Source organism: Myripristis murdjan, chromosome 6, assembly GCF_902150065.1.
Source record: "Myripristis murdjan chromosome 6, fMyrMur1.1, whole genome shotgun sequence".
NCBI lineage: Eukaryota > Metazoa > Chordata > Actinopteri > Holocentriformes > Holocentridae > Myripristis > Myripristis murdjan.
In genome coordinates this window covers 33,632,675-33,646,791 of record NC_043985.1, presented here as the reverse complement: position 1 = coordinate 33,646,791, position 14,117 = coordinate 33,632,675, and the positions used below count along the sequence as shown (strand labels likewise).

At 44.0% G+C, this 14,117-nt stretch overlaps 1 protein-coding gene across 2 annotated transcripts in view; it reads left to right on the top strand.

Annotated features, from left to right (window-relative positions):
- Positions 1-14,117, top strand: part of ptprz1a (protein tyrosine phosphatase receptor type Z1a) — a 99,381-nt gene that overhangs the window by 73,098 nt on the left and 12,166 nt on the right. Inside the window, exons 15-21 of one of the 2 annotated variants that reach the window (XM_030054424.1) lie at positions 4,972-5,060; positions 6,330-6,415; positions 9,408-9,428; positions 9,613-9,709; positions 11,033-11,115; positions 12,392-12,526; positions 13,563-13,697. In XM_030054424.1, coding sequence (XP_029910284.1) covers positions 4,972-5,060; positions 6,330-6,415; positions 9,408-9,428; positions 9,613-9,709; positions 11,033-11,115; positions 12,392-12,526; positions 13,563-13,697 — 646 coding nt within the window. Of the gene's footprint in view, positions 1-4,971; positions 5,061-6,275; positions 6,416-9,407; positions 9,429-9,612; positions 9,710-11,032; positions 11,116-12,391; positions 12,527-13,562; positions 13,698-14,117 lie in introns of both variants that reach the window. The other variant, XM_030054423.1, reaches the window with a different exon arrangement.

Sequence of the window (14,117 nt, the reverse complement as noted above, 5' to 3'; positions counted from 1 at the left end):
GTTCTTCAGAGAACCTCCTGCTAAAAGGTTCTCCTGTGGCAGCACCTTCATGTTTCTGTGTGTGTGTGTGTGTGTGTGTGAGGATCGACAGGTTGATTGATACAGTGGATGGACTGGACTGACTGATGGATTGATTGATTGATGGATTGATTGATTGATTGATTGAGCTACTTTATTGATCCCCAGTTGGCAAGTTCTTCGCCTCACCGTTTGGAGAAGGGCTCAGACAGCAGCGGACAGCAGTGCAGTGTTGTGTTTCCTGCGGCTGGATATTAGTTATAGATCAGTTATCGCTCCATTAGACCTTTAGAAGCTCATGAAGCCTCATGTTGTGCTGTAGCAGCATCACCTCTATCGTAAATGACGATAAGTCCAGGAGCATGACATGTTGTTTAATTTTTATTTTGTTGTTTTGTATCAGTATCAGTTCATTAACCCTTTCAGAGCCACTCAGAGCGGCGGTGAGGTTCCCGCTGCACGCTGCTTCGGTCGGTGTGTGTAGTTTGATATAAACGTTTGTAGAATCGCAGTCAGAAAACATTAATCATTATCAGGAAACAAGGCTCGGGTCTGTTTCACAGAACTGGAACATTCAGAGCGACTCTCCTGATACCAGGTGACCTTACAGATATGAGACGAGGAGAGCAGCCAACTCTGTCCACATGTAAAGAGAAGGGAACAATAAAACAGAAAACCTAAACACACACACACACACACACACACACACACACACACACACACACACACACACACAAAGCACTGCAGTAGAATATTGAATGCCAAAATACAAAAACAAAAAAACAATACCATCAAGACATGACAAATACATATACAGCTGTGATTTAGTATACACACACGTGAGGCCAGTGCCTCTGTCACACACTAAAAGGAGATGGTGTGTGTGTGTGTGTGTGTGTGTGTGTGTGTGTGTGTGTGTGTGTGAGTGGTGGAGGATGTGAGGGGGGCCAGAAGACATTCATATTTGTCTGGGAAGCTTAATCTCCTCGAACACAAGCCCATCTTGTCCTTACATTGTGCTGCGTGTGTGTGTGTGTGTGTGTGTGTGTGTGTGTGTGTGTGCATGCAAACAGCCAGCCAGACAAACAATATGTCCTGTTGTTGCTGTGCGGCTGTTTGCAGGCTTGTTCTGCCTGTTTGAATGGAGCTTTCAGTTTTTCCCCCCGGCGGCCTTGGATGTTGTTTCTCATGAAGTAAAAATCCTGCATGAGCAAAAGTCTCTCAGGAAACCGTGTGAAAGTTTTTTGGTTTTTGGTTTTTTTTACACCCATTCAGTCCAGAGACCCGGAGTGACTCTTCCTTTTTCACTCAGACTGTGAAATAACCAACTTGAGGAATCCCATCAGGGACATGCTGTCAGACGCAGTGTAAACACTCGCTTTGGGAGACTGTACATTTCTCATCTGCCGCGACATTCGCTCCGTGTTTCAGCTCAGCCTCTTGTTGTATCTCAAAGATTGAGCCGCTGCTAAACTGGTAATAATCTGAGGATTAATCCTCGGCGGAGGATGTACCTCGGCCGTGAGGCGGCGAGCGGCGACTGATGGATGGAAAAGGACATCCGCCTCATTATGTCCCGCACGAGGAATCGTGTCAGCGTCCTGTACAGCGAGCGGCGGGGGGGGGCGGGGGGGGGGGGGGGGGGGGGGGGGCGGGGGGCGAGCGGCTCTAATCCCGGCTGCACTGTGTCCCGTTTGACGTGGAGCTCAGCTGGCCTCTGCTGCTCTGCTCTGCAGGGCAAACAGTTTGTGGGCATTTTGACCCAGAATCCACAGCAACATGCCCGGGAAGTTACTCTTAAAATATATAATAAGATATTTACTCAGATTAATAGTTTTAACCTCTTCAGCTCACATGACAGAACTGACAGAACTGACAGAACTGACTGTGCCTTTGTGTGTCCAAGTTTTGTTTTTGTTTTTATTTTAAATTCAGGCTGAGATCCTGAGGTTTCCAAAGATCCCAAACATGAGCTGCTGACTTCCATGGAAATGAGTCTGACATGAAGAGACTTAGACTTAGACTTAGACTTCTTTTATTGTCATTGCACAAAAAAACACAGCAGTGAGATTTTGGCAACGAAATGTCGTTGCTTGGCTTCCGGATTACAGCAGAGATGGAATTGTGGGACCGTTTAGGTATATATAAATATAAATATTATACATAAATATAGTCTATATAACTGGTATGATATGGTCTATATAACTAGTGCTAAAAAACAGGAGCTAAATAGTAATGAGTGCAGGGGGAGGGGGGGTTATTGCACAAATAGGAGGTAATTAATTCTCCTCATCCCAGGGGCTACACATCCTGGGCCTGAAGAAACCATACCTCCATAAAGATATATTGCACAGAAATGTATTGTCCATACGTAGCTGCTGGGCGGGCGGGCGGGGGGGGGGGGGGGGGGGGGGGGGGGGGGGGGGGTTATTGCACAAATAGGAGGTAATTAATTCTCCTCATCCCAGGCACAGGACATGCAGATCTGTTCTATCTGATGTGATTCTGCAGCCATAAAACAACGTCAGCTTGGCTTTGAATATTTCCCTGCAGTGTCGTGATTTGTCTTTGTGACTGTCCGCTCAGGCTGCCCGTGCCTAAGGTCGAGCGCCCTCTGCTGGATCACAGGTCAAACTGCTCCAGACAGTCTGTCCTACCCGCAGACTGAAAAAGAAAAACCTCAAACAGGTCATTACAGTCTGAATATTCATGTTTTCTCCAGTAAAAAGTGACAGTCCCAGTGTCTCGTTAACCACTGCACACAGCACATGTTGCTCACTGCTCAGGCTCGACATCAGCCTGGCTACGTGTGTGCATGTGTGTGTGTGTGTGTGTGTGTGTGTGTGCCACGAAACGTGTGTGTGAACCAAAAAAAAACAAAACAAAACAAAGAGGATGGGCTCCATCGGCTGTTCTCAGAGCTGTTTATCTCAGTGGTCGCCATGGTAACCGTGCACTGATGGTACTGATCAACAGCGCTCCTGAACCCCAGGTTGTGTGTGACGGTCACCTGCATCCCCAAACAGGTGAAATATTCCATATCGCTGCTGTCAAACCAGAACCTCGTATCTCCAGAACATCGAGGGAAGCGTCTCGTCTGTGCGACTTTATTTCTCAGGTTATATAATAACTCCGTCCCAATTCAAAGGCTGTACGCTACCTAGGTCGTATTTGTAGGCTGCTTACGTCACGGCGGCGCGAAGTGCTGTCCCAGGTCAGTTTCACCGCGCAGGGTCCTGCAGATGCAGCCGACAGATTCAGCTTATTTTTGACTCATTTGCAGGAAACACCTCCACGATGCTTCACGGCCGACGTCACAGCCGACTTCCCAGGGTACCTTTCAGTCCAGTTGAATTTCTGGATCAGCCACCATTGGTGGAATTATGAAGCCTGTTTTAGACCGTCTTCATGTTTATATCATGAGGTTTTGATGAAGTTTCATGCCTATAATCACCACCATAGATTCGCCTGTAAATGCAAGTTTAGTTAGATGAGTTAGATAGGCATTTTGCATGATGTTTCCATAGCAACCATCAGCGCATCAGGTACGTTACAATGTAGCCATGTGTACAGTTACTTTAATTGGGACAGTCTGTTGCAGTTTGTGAGGTGTAACAATTATCTTAATTTTTCTGCATCTTCACGAAGACAAAATAAAATAAAATACATAAAACTACAGAATCCATGTTGTCCACCTTGAGAGCGTTGAAGCTGCTTATCGTTTGGTTTCATGCACAGGTGTTCACTGACACACCTCCCAAACCTACTTCAGCATTTTACGCTGCAGCACTCGAATGCGCTTCGGGAAGCCTCGATAATAATGACGTAGGAATCCTCTGCAGGCTACACCGTCCCAATTCACTAAACTTTTAGTTCCAGTAAACTTGATATCGGCACCTACGTCGGACGCCTCCTACGTGGGCACCGTGGGCTGAGACCTAGTAGTCATCTAGCCCTTCGATTGAGACAGACCCAATATATAATGTTTTGTAAAGGTTTCATTAACCTACGGCTGAAAAAAAATACTTGGAGATGCAAATTTTTCACCGGACAGCGAAGATCCTGTACCTTTACTGGTTTTAAGAGTGTATTTGTACATGAGCAGCCTCAGCGGGATTCAAACCTGTAACCGTGACAGTGTTAGTGCCTACGCCACACGACACCAGGTGTTGCTGTTTCAGAGAAATCTCTTATATTTGGCTCTGTTTGCTGGTTCGGCTGTGATGTGTGGACTGACTCAGCCTCAGGTCTGAGCTGAACGTGAAGCTGCGGGTCAGCACAAATAACCCTCCTCAGGAAAACACACACATCTGATCGCCGCTCCATCCCAACACTCAAACCTCCCAGATGTGTGTTTCCTCCACAGCGCACAGCTTTTAATCCTGCCGAATGCTTTTTTCTGTGTTTGTGCAGAATAATCCCTGATGCCCATTTTTGGCCGAGACAACACAGGTCCTCCCGAGGCGCTCTCATCCGGTTAAAAACGTGTCAGGGATTAGATGGAACATCTTTTTTCTGGTGTTTTGGGAAGATTACCGTGTATTCTCCAAAATCTGGGCTCCACAGGCGTCGCCCAGAAACATCACAACAAAAGCATTTTCTGCCTTTCATTTCTCAGTCCTGCACAGATTCAGTTTGTTCACTAAGATTTTTTTTTTAATGAAGGTTTACAGAGCGCAGCACAACACCAGCACAGATACTTGAACTATTTCTTTACCTTGAATAAATGTTATTTCTCTGTCAAACTCAGTCCATAACCACGATTCCTGCACAGCACTTTCCATATTTTAACCCCTTGACCAGACTTGAAGATTTGTTTTGGTGTCCAGAATGATGTTTGCAGTTAAAGGACACAAAGAAAAAGAAAAAAAAAAAAACATTCAGAGATGAAAAATCATTTTCGAAATGAAAACGTTTTGTTGTTGAGGATGCGCTTCGTGTGTTTGTCACCAGGAACTGTTTCCAGACCGCACACTTCTACATCGAAGACAGCACGTCGCCCCGAGTGATCGCCGCGCCGTCCACTGCTGCTCTGCCAACTGGTAACACACACACACACACACACACAGCCTGTAGCATGTCGTATCATTCCCCTCCATCTGCTGTGTCAATTCAGCTTCAATTCAGAAGGGCTTTATTGGCATGAAATACAAACATAGTTATTGCCAAAAGCTTGTAAGTGCAAATTAAAAGCCGGAGACACACAAACAAGCCGGGAGGAAGCAGCGGCGTCTAAACATCCAAACAAGCCCTCAGCAGACAGACCGCCTCCGTCCTCGAGTTATGACACGTAAAGATATATATTCTGCATCTGTCTCCCTCACCTGGATTTGGACATTTTGCAGAATATTTTTTAAAGTTGTGTTAAAATTTAAGGAAGTAAGACCCTCTAATGTGTCGATATGAGAGTCAGAAATATTTTATTGATCACCGAGGGGGAATCAGGTCAGTAACAGCTGCTCAAATTCTCAAGAAAAGAAAATATTATAAGCAAAAATGAAATTATATAAAATAGAAAACAAGAAATGTAAAAATATGTGCATTAGAACATTGTATGTGCATTATGCCAAAATATGAGCATTAATCTTACAATAATATTACAATAATATTACAACAAAAGATACAAAAATATGAACTTGAGAAAATAAAATAAAAAATCTAAACTGTATACCAGGTCGGTGAGATTAAAACCTCTGATGTAGATTAAGGAGATTATTCTGACTGTTTCAGAGATGTTGATGTAATTACTCAAATGTTTAAATCTGTTAATACCTATAAACATAAATCTGTAAATATTTAAATATGTAAACACTGTAAATATATGTATATTTTTAGTACATGAACTCAAATATAGAGATTAAGCTACACCATGAATTTATCAATTTATTACAGAAACCTCTTATTTTGCTTATTATAGTTGATAATAACTGGATTATTATAAGTCATTATCAAATATTTCAATAAAGGATGAAGGATTGTTGGTCATTTTGTGTCATTTCAACAAAATGACGAATCTGTGAATTGTGAACTTTTTTTTCTATTATTTTGCCATCACATGACATTACAACCAACACTTTTCTCTCTTAAATAAAATCTGTATTTTCTGTTTTGTGCGGTGGTCCACATGTGTTGTTCCAATTGTTTCATAAACACAAAGGACTGAGTTTGTTTTTTGTAAATTTGTGAATATGGGTTTTGGCCAGAGATAAAACTAAGTTAAACATTAAAAATGCACGATCATGTTTTGCATCACAAAGAAAGGCGCACAGTCAGCAGCCCTGCTCATGCCGTCTGTCCTGCTGTCCTGCCAGACGAGCACCAGGCCGTCCCGCTGAAGGACTTCCTGCCCCACGTGGCCGAGCTGCACCGCACACACGCCTTCTCCCGCCACTTCCAGGTGCGCTGCACTCACTGTTTCCCTCTCAGCAGATCCCACTCGACAGAAAAGACTAGAGACGCCTTTATCGTCAGTGCAGAGCGACATCAGGAAGCCTCGAGGGCCGTAAAGCAAAGTCAGCTTCAGTGCAGGACCTTTAATCTGAAGTTTGCTGTTCATGTGTTTTGTTTGTGAGAGATAAAGTTCAGATCAGACTGCATGTTTATGTCCGAACACGAGCCCCAGATTTCACTCGTCCTCCATCGTTAGGTCACATTTACCTCCTGAAACAGCCTACGTGTTGCCTTCAGGGTCGTCAGGTAAACTCCAGCGCTGTACAGGAGGTTGTCCGGAACAGACAGCTTTTTGTCTGAACCCGGTCTGCGGTGGTCCCGACGGGCTCACTTCACTTTCACTTTGTCACATTTCTGTGTTTGGTTCGTTTACGTTCAAACAACCCAAACACAAGCCAATCAGGACTCGTAAACAAAAGTCACATGACTCACCAGCGGCTTGCTTATTGGTCAAGCAAATTTGTGTCCACTTCCAGTAACATGACCCGACGAGCAAAATTTGATTCCCAAACCTCCCTGGGAATGTTTTTCTGTTTTTCTGACATAAAGCTAACATGAAAGGTTCCTTGAATGTTTCCCTGTGACGTTCTCCACCAACAGGGAACCTCAGGGGAACATCACAAAATTACCCCCCAAAAAATAGGGTTAGGGTTAGGGTTAGGGTTAGTGCATGGTGCATTACTTCACCTGGTTGTTAGAACGATTTGGGGACGTGACGCTGAACAAAAACATTTGCACAACAGCCTCAGACCATCGTGGGAGGTTCTACCGAACAGAGACCTGGGAGGAGCGTTCAGGAACGTTACGTGACTCTTCTACCCATAATGCCTGGTGCTTTTGGGGGTTTTGCGAAACCTCCTAAAAACTAGGAACCAAACGAGGAACCCACACTCTGTCTCAGGAGCGTCGAGCGTCTGAATCCTCGCAGCACAGTGTTTCAGTGCAGGATGTTTGTTCTGTCGTTTGCTGTTTCTGTGTTTTGTCTGTGAGGTTCGTGCAGTGACTGTCTTCATGTCCCGGTCTGCATGCCAGCGTCACTGAGCTGCATGCTGGGAAGTTTTACACCATGTGGTTTGACGCAGGGCTGCACCATTATGTCAAAAATCATATTCGCAATCAATTTGGGGTGTTGTGATGAATATTTATCATGATTATTTGGGGAAGTATTTTTCAGCATTATTGCGCCTGAAACCAACAGTTTGCAGGTGATTCTCAGTGAGTTGAATTGTTTCAATATTTCTGATTAGTGCACCCTTTAGTTATTGTGAAATCTAAAATATAAATTCATGTATTAGTGAACGATGATGTTTGATTAATTGTGCAGCCCGGGTTTATCTCACTGTCACCTTGAAGCTGCACTGGAAGTGTAAGTGGAACATTTTAGCTCCCTCTGTGTTTTCACACACAACTTTACATCTTGGAAGTCACAAGCATGGGTACGTGGACTTAACACTCCAAACATTTTATTATGTTAATCAGCAAATAAATCAACCTGGCTGACAGAAAACCTGCCACTGTACAGCTCCAGTTGCTTGCCTGGGTTCCACCTCCTGTGGACTTTAAATCCTCAAACTACAACCTCATATTTTTTTTACAGTGATGTGTGTGTTGTCTACCAGCCCTGTCCTGTTTAAAACAATCATTATCAATTCAACAACGCCTGTAATTGTTTTGTCGTTATGCGTTTGAGATCTGTTTTCCACTCACTGGCTCAGGATGGGCAGGAATTAGCCTATTTTGGCTAATTAAAAAAAAAAAAATTATGAAAAAATTGATTTGACGTTACCTTTGCAGCTTTTCTGTCAGCCAGGTTGATTTTTTTACTCATAAAAATTATAAATTGTTTGACTGTGCTCGACTGATCCCACATATCTGCTGCAGCATCGCTCGCCAAACAACGTCGGATCTGAAACGTTCCTCTCACATTTCCAGTGTAGTGTTATGGGTCACACACTGACTTGAACAGCAGGCCAGTGGCTTTCACCTGCAGGCTGTCAGCACAACACAAACATGAGTCCGGCCTGAGTGACATGACACAATGAACCAAAACCACACTTTGTCTACAAGCTGCCATTAAAGGAAAAATCAACCCAAAGTGACCTGAGGGCCTCTGTGTTCAGACTGAAGTGTGTTCTTTAACTCATTTGTATTAGCTGATGCAAAATGTATAGCTGTGTCATCTGCAAATAGAGCAGCAGTGCATTTAAAATAAGACATATCACTGGTAAATATTGAAAAAAGCAGCGGGCCCAGTCAGCTCCCCTGGGGTACTCCTCTCTGTGAGGGGAAAGACTGAAAAACACACAGGCTGCTTCCTCGTGGATAAGTATTTACTGTGTTTATCTGTGTTTCCACTGGACAGATAGAGTAGTAGACAGTAGTTGACTGTTTGAGTATCTGACTTTTCAAGTTGTAAATCACATAGCAGGAATGGACAATGAGCAAGTAAACAACAAAACAAAACATGTAAAGGATAAGCTGCTTTTTAGTGTTGCTATGGATACAAGTTGGGTCGCAGATGAATTTAGAACTTGGTTCTTAAACTTGGTGAAAAAATTTTATCTCAAACCACTACCACTTTAATCTTGGAAATTCAGTTTTTCTATTATATTCTCCCCGTCACCCTTCTCCTTACAACGGCTCTAATATGCTGTTGTATATTTAAGCACACTAAACCCTGAGACAGAGCACACGGGAAACCTGACCAGTATCTTCAGTTTCATGAAAAGTCAAAGCTTCAACGCACCTGTCTGTGTTTATTTTGGGTTGATTTCTCCTTTAAGTGGCGGCAGCAGCATGAACTTGTCATCTGAAATGAACTGTGGCTGTCTTTTGAGTTTTTTGTGTGTCTTGTAATTTTACTTTTGCACCTTTTTCGTTCACCGTGTGTCACGGAAACGTGGTGGCCGTGCGTTCTGCCTGCTCGCTCCCACCGTTAGATACTGAAGGAGAGTTACGAGGTAAGCTGCTCTCCTCCCTCCTTCCTCTTTCATTTCATGACGGATGCTGCTGCTAGAGCGGCTCTGTCCTCCTGTCTTGTCTTCAGTGCCCACTGTTCATGTTCATGTGTCTGTGGAAGCATCAGTCTGCTGTTTTAGTGGCACAACTATAATGGCTTGTGTGTGTGTGTGTGTGTGCTGTCAGGAGGTGCAGGCGTGTAAGGTGGATATAGGCATGACGACGGACAGCTCCAACCATCCCGACAACAAGAGTAAAAACAGATACATCAACATCCTGGCATGTGAGTTTGGTAAAATAAAGTTCAGATGCTGTTTTCTACATTAAGACTTTCCACTGATCAAATACTCACCATGTGATGAAGGACGTTTTACTTGCAAGACTTCATGATAAACTTGTATTCCAAGAACGCTAGCCAAAAAATCAGGTCTGTAATTTTCCACTTTGTCTCTGGTATCCAGTCGTGTGATCAGGACTTCTCAAACACACAGATTTTCTTCTGCAAAATCCTCTCATGTCATGATTTGATCTGTCATGATTTTTCAGAAGTGGTCTTATAATTTTTTTATACAATACTTGAGTGAAAATCTGCATGTTTGTGAAGTCCTGATGACACGACTGGATACCAGAGACTTGGATTATACAGCAAACTGAACTCTTGACAGAGTTTTGTTGTTGTAAAGTTGTAAAATTACGGGCCCAGTTTCTTCCACTGGATCAGAGATGGCTGGTGCTTTTGGAATATGACTTTAGCAGGAAGGTTTGTGAGTAAAAGTTGATTGGGGTGAGTACTCCATGCAAAACAATATGCATTTTGGGTGAAATATTCCTAAAGGCAGACTCACCTGCAGCCTCCAGTGTTTTCCAGCAGAAAACTGTTGATTCTGACACATTTTGCTGAGACTATAAAAGTCACCGGTATGGAGTTCATCTGTAAACAACATGATGTCCATTTCTGGCAGCTCACGTTAACATGAACCTCGTACTCCACAGAGTCCAGTCTCGTGCATGATTTCACATTTATCTTATCAGGATAGTCCCACTGAGATTAATAATCTCTTTTGCAAGGGAGTCCTGGCTGAGGCGAGTGGCAGCATATAAAGTTTCAGACAAAAAGTCCAATCAAGCAAATCAAATCAGAGCACTTGACTTACGTTACAGAAATGATGTTTATACAAAGGAAAACTCCGGGGTTTTGTGCAAAATCCCCTTTTCCCTTCTTCCCCAGACTGAGACCAGATGTTGGACATTTTCTCCTCTGGACGTCCAGTGGTTCAGTTCCTATGGATAACATTTCCTGTTAGCTTAGCGTAAAGACTTGAAGTCTATGGGAGTCGTTAGCCTGGCTCTGTCACAGTGAGAAGATAAACCTCACAGCAGCTCTGTGCTGTCTGATTCACACAGCGGATCCTGTGGATTTGAATCAACATCAACATGTGGAACTAATCACATTACATTTGATTGTCATTGGATTATTATGGTCGATTATCTGTCGGCACTCAAGCTGCTGTTTCTCTTCAAGGGAGATTTTTAACCTCAGTGGGACTGGTTGCTTAAACACAGGGTCATTTGAAAAGGTAATGTTGTCTGTTTTTTTTACCTGCAGATGATCACAGCCGAGTCCGCCTGTCGCCTCAGTCCAGCAGAGACGGGAAGACGGGAGATTACATCAACGCAAATTATGTCGATGTAAGGAATTCTGCTTCACCCTTTCACTTCTTCTCTTCACCTGTCAAGCCGCAGAGTCCAGTGTCCTCTTGTTTTTCTGTCAGCCGCTCGCGTTCCCAAACACCAAACCAAAGTCGGTGCGTCCCCAGCGGTTCCTGAACCCGCCGAGGAGGCAGACCCGTGTGTCGCTCTATTATCCCTCCTGTTGAACCATTAAAATCTCATTTCCAAAGTCTCCTCGCTTGTGAAAGGCAGAGGTGACACATACCTAGCTTCTGTCACGGCCTCTGTGGAGAGTGGACGTACAGATTACTGCTGAAGTGCTGAATGCAGCCGGCAGCGGCGCGTCGAGGATCTCTTCAGCTCGGACTTTTGTGTCGGGAGCGCGGTGTGAAGGCAACTCCACGCCATCAATACCGCGAAGGCTCTTCAACTCATGAATGCTGTTTTATGCGCTGCCCACTGCTGAGAACATTCGACACTTTATTTTCTGAGTCAACTAAACTGATAAATTAAGTCGGCTGAGCTGCCTGGTTCGCAGTTTCTGCACCGGCCTTGCAGATTTAATTTTCGGTGCCGTTTGCTTAACTTTCTCCCGGTTTTGCACTCGTCGTTGAGGTGAGATTATTTCACAGTTTGTGGTGCCATCGCTTTTGGAGCTCTGGGAATTTCATGGAAACAAGATGTCGATGTTTTGTGTTCATTCTGAAATGAAGGAAAAATCAATAGAGCATAAGTATTGATACACGGACGCCTTGTATCAATATTGTATTGCCAAGAATCGATGCAACATTTCTGACAGGGTGTTATGAAATGAAATACTGCGTTATATTTGATCTCCCAACCTCCATCACACAGTGCTTTGCCTCTAAGAATGGTAAGCCGTCCGATTAGGAGTGGCTGCATGGAAATGGAGATGGAGCAACTCTTATTTTGAAATACCTCACAGGTCTGATGAAGTGATGTGTCTAATCTGCAAGCAGCTGAATGCACAAGGTGTTTATGATACCAATCATAAAATGTACGAGTTCTTGGGCGAGGAGCGACACAAGTAAACTCTGAAGCATAAATTATAGACACGCACCTTTGCCATTAAAACATCTAAAAATCGACAAATGCCAGAAAACCAGAAAACACAACACACATTTCTGACATGATTCACAGCTGGCATGACTTTTAGTCTACAATAATTAGAGAAAAAAAACACTTTGTCCTCCAGTCAGTGTTGGTTCCAATAAATGTCTGATTTAAAAACTGTGTGAGCAGCTGGACTGACGTGAGCCGGGTGTTTCCGCAGGGCTACAACAAGCCGAGGTGCTACATCGCGGCTCAGGGGCCTCTGAAGTCGAGCACCGAGGACTTCTGGAGGATGGTGTGGGAGCAGAACGTCGGCGTCATCGTCATGATCACCAACCTGGTGGAGAAAGGCCGAGTGAGTCACAGAGAGAGGGAGCCCAACCTCCAGACACAAAAACACCATGCAGTTCAGTCTCGTGTCCACCGGGGGCAGCGCTGAGCTAAACAGAGCAGAATCTGTGTGGGTCAGTGGGGCTCAATGCTCTAAACTGATCAGTCCATTTGATTCCAGATATTGATCAGTAACTGGACTGTCCCTGTCCATATGAACTCTAAAAACCTACTTATTTAAAAAGGCCTTTTGTTAGTGTCTGCCCAATTCTCCTTTTAATACTTTATTGTTCTCTTAATCCTTTTAACATTTTATTGATCCTTTAATCTTTCTTCTTTCTCCTCTGTAGCACTTTGAGATTGTTAAATGTAAAGTGCGTTACAAATAAAATTTATTATTATTATTATTATTATTATTATTATTATATTTCTGCTGCAGACAGGATTATGAACTGAAATTATAATCCATGGCTGTAAAATGCTGTGAGTTGGAGCAGATTAGCACTGGCATTGAGGCTCTGTGCTGCTGACTGGCTGCAGAACCACAGGAGAACCAATCATCTGCTTCCTAAATGTTCCACATTTCCTTCCTCTGAGCTCAGAGAAATGTGGAGCTTCTGAAGCAGCGGCTGCTCGTTTCCACCGACGCACAGGAGAAAATAAATATTATTATAATTTAGAGATCTGATTCTGTGGAAAAGTCCCACTGACTCTGTTCATTTGACTCTGTTTAGCCCAGTTTCAGCCTCTACGTCGCCCCCTAGAGGTGAAAACACAGATTCATGGATCTCTGGTGTCAATCTCAGTTTGCTCACAGCCTCCAGTCACTTTGTATTTTGTGTGTTGATGTTCTGAATTTTCCCAGACATTTACTGTATTTCACCAAACTGATGCTGAATCTGATTTTAAAGGACTATTCCAACGTTTTGGGCAAAACAGCCTTTTTCCAACTTACTTCAACATCTGGTCTCAGGCTGGGGAAGATGGAAAAAGGGTGTTTTACCCAAAATGTTGGGGTATTTCTGTAAGACGCTGACGGTGTGTTCACTGTGGCTCCTCAGAGGAAGTGTGACCAGTACTGGCCGACGGAGAGCCAGGAGGAGTACGGCAGCTTCCTGGTGACGGTGAAGAGCAGCCGGGTGCTCGCCCACTACACCCAGAGGACCCTGAGCCTCAGGAACAGCCACGCCAAGAAGGTCAGAGGTCACAGCGTTCGCCACACACCTGTGTTTCTACACCTGCGCTGTACGAAGTATCACAGCTACACATCACAGAGAGCGTGAAAACACAGAGATACGGCCAGGGAGTGTTGTATGAGCTTAGGAGCATCATTTATGGGGTCGTATTAAAAATGATGAGCTCATCAGGAGGAGGAGGAGTGGGCGGGGCCATGCAGGTAATCACAAGTCATCTCATGGATCTGATTTTGACATAATGTGACTTAAAGGGAGGGTTCACCCTAAAACTAAATTTTGGTCATGATCTGCTCACCTCCCTGACAGAGGAGCCTCAGGAGACACTGCCTTCATTTTGTGTTTTCATCAGTGTTGAAGGAACTGGCACCATTTGCTTCAACTGTTTGGAAAAAAAAGTTGATCCAAGCAGAAATATCTCTA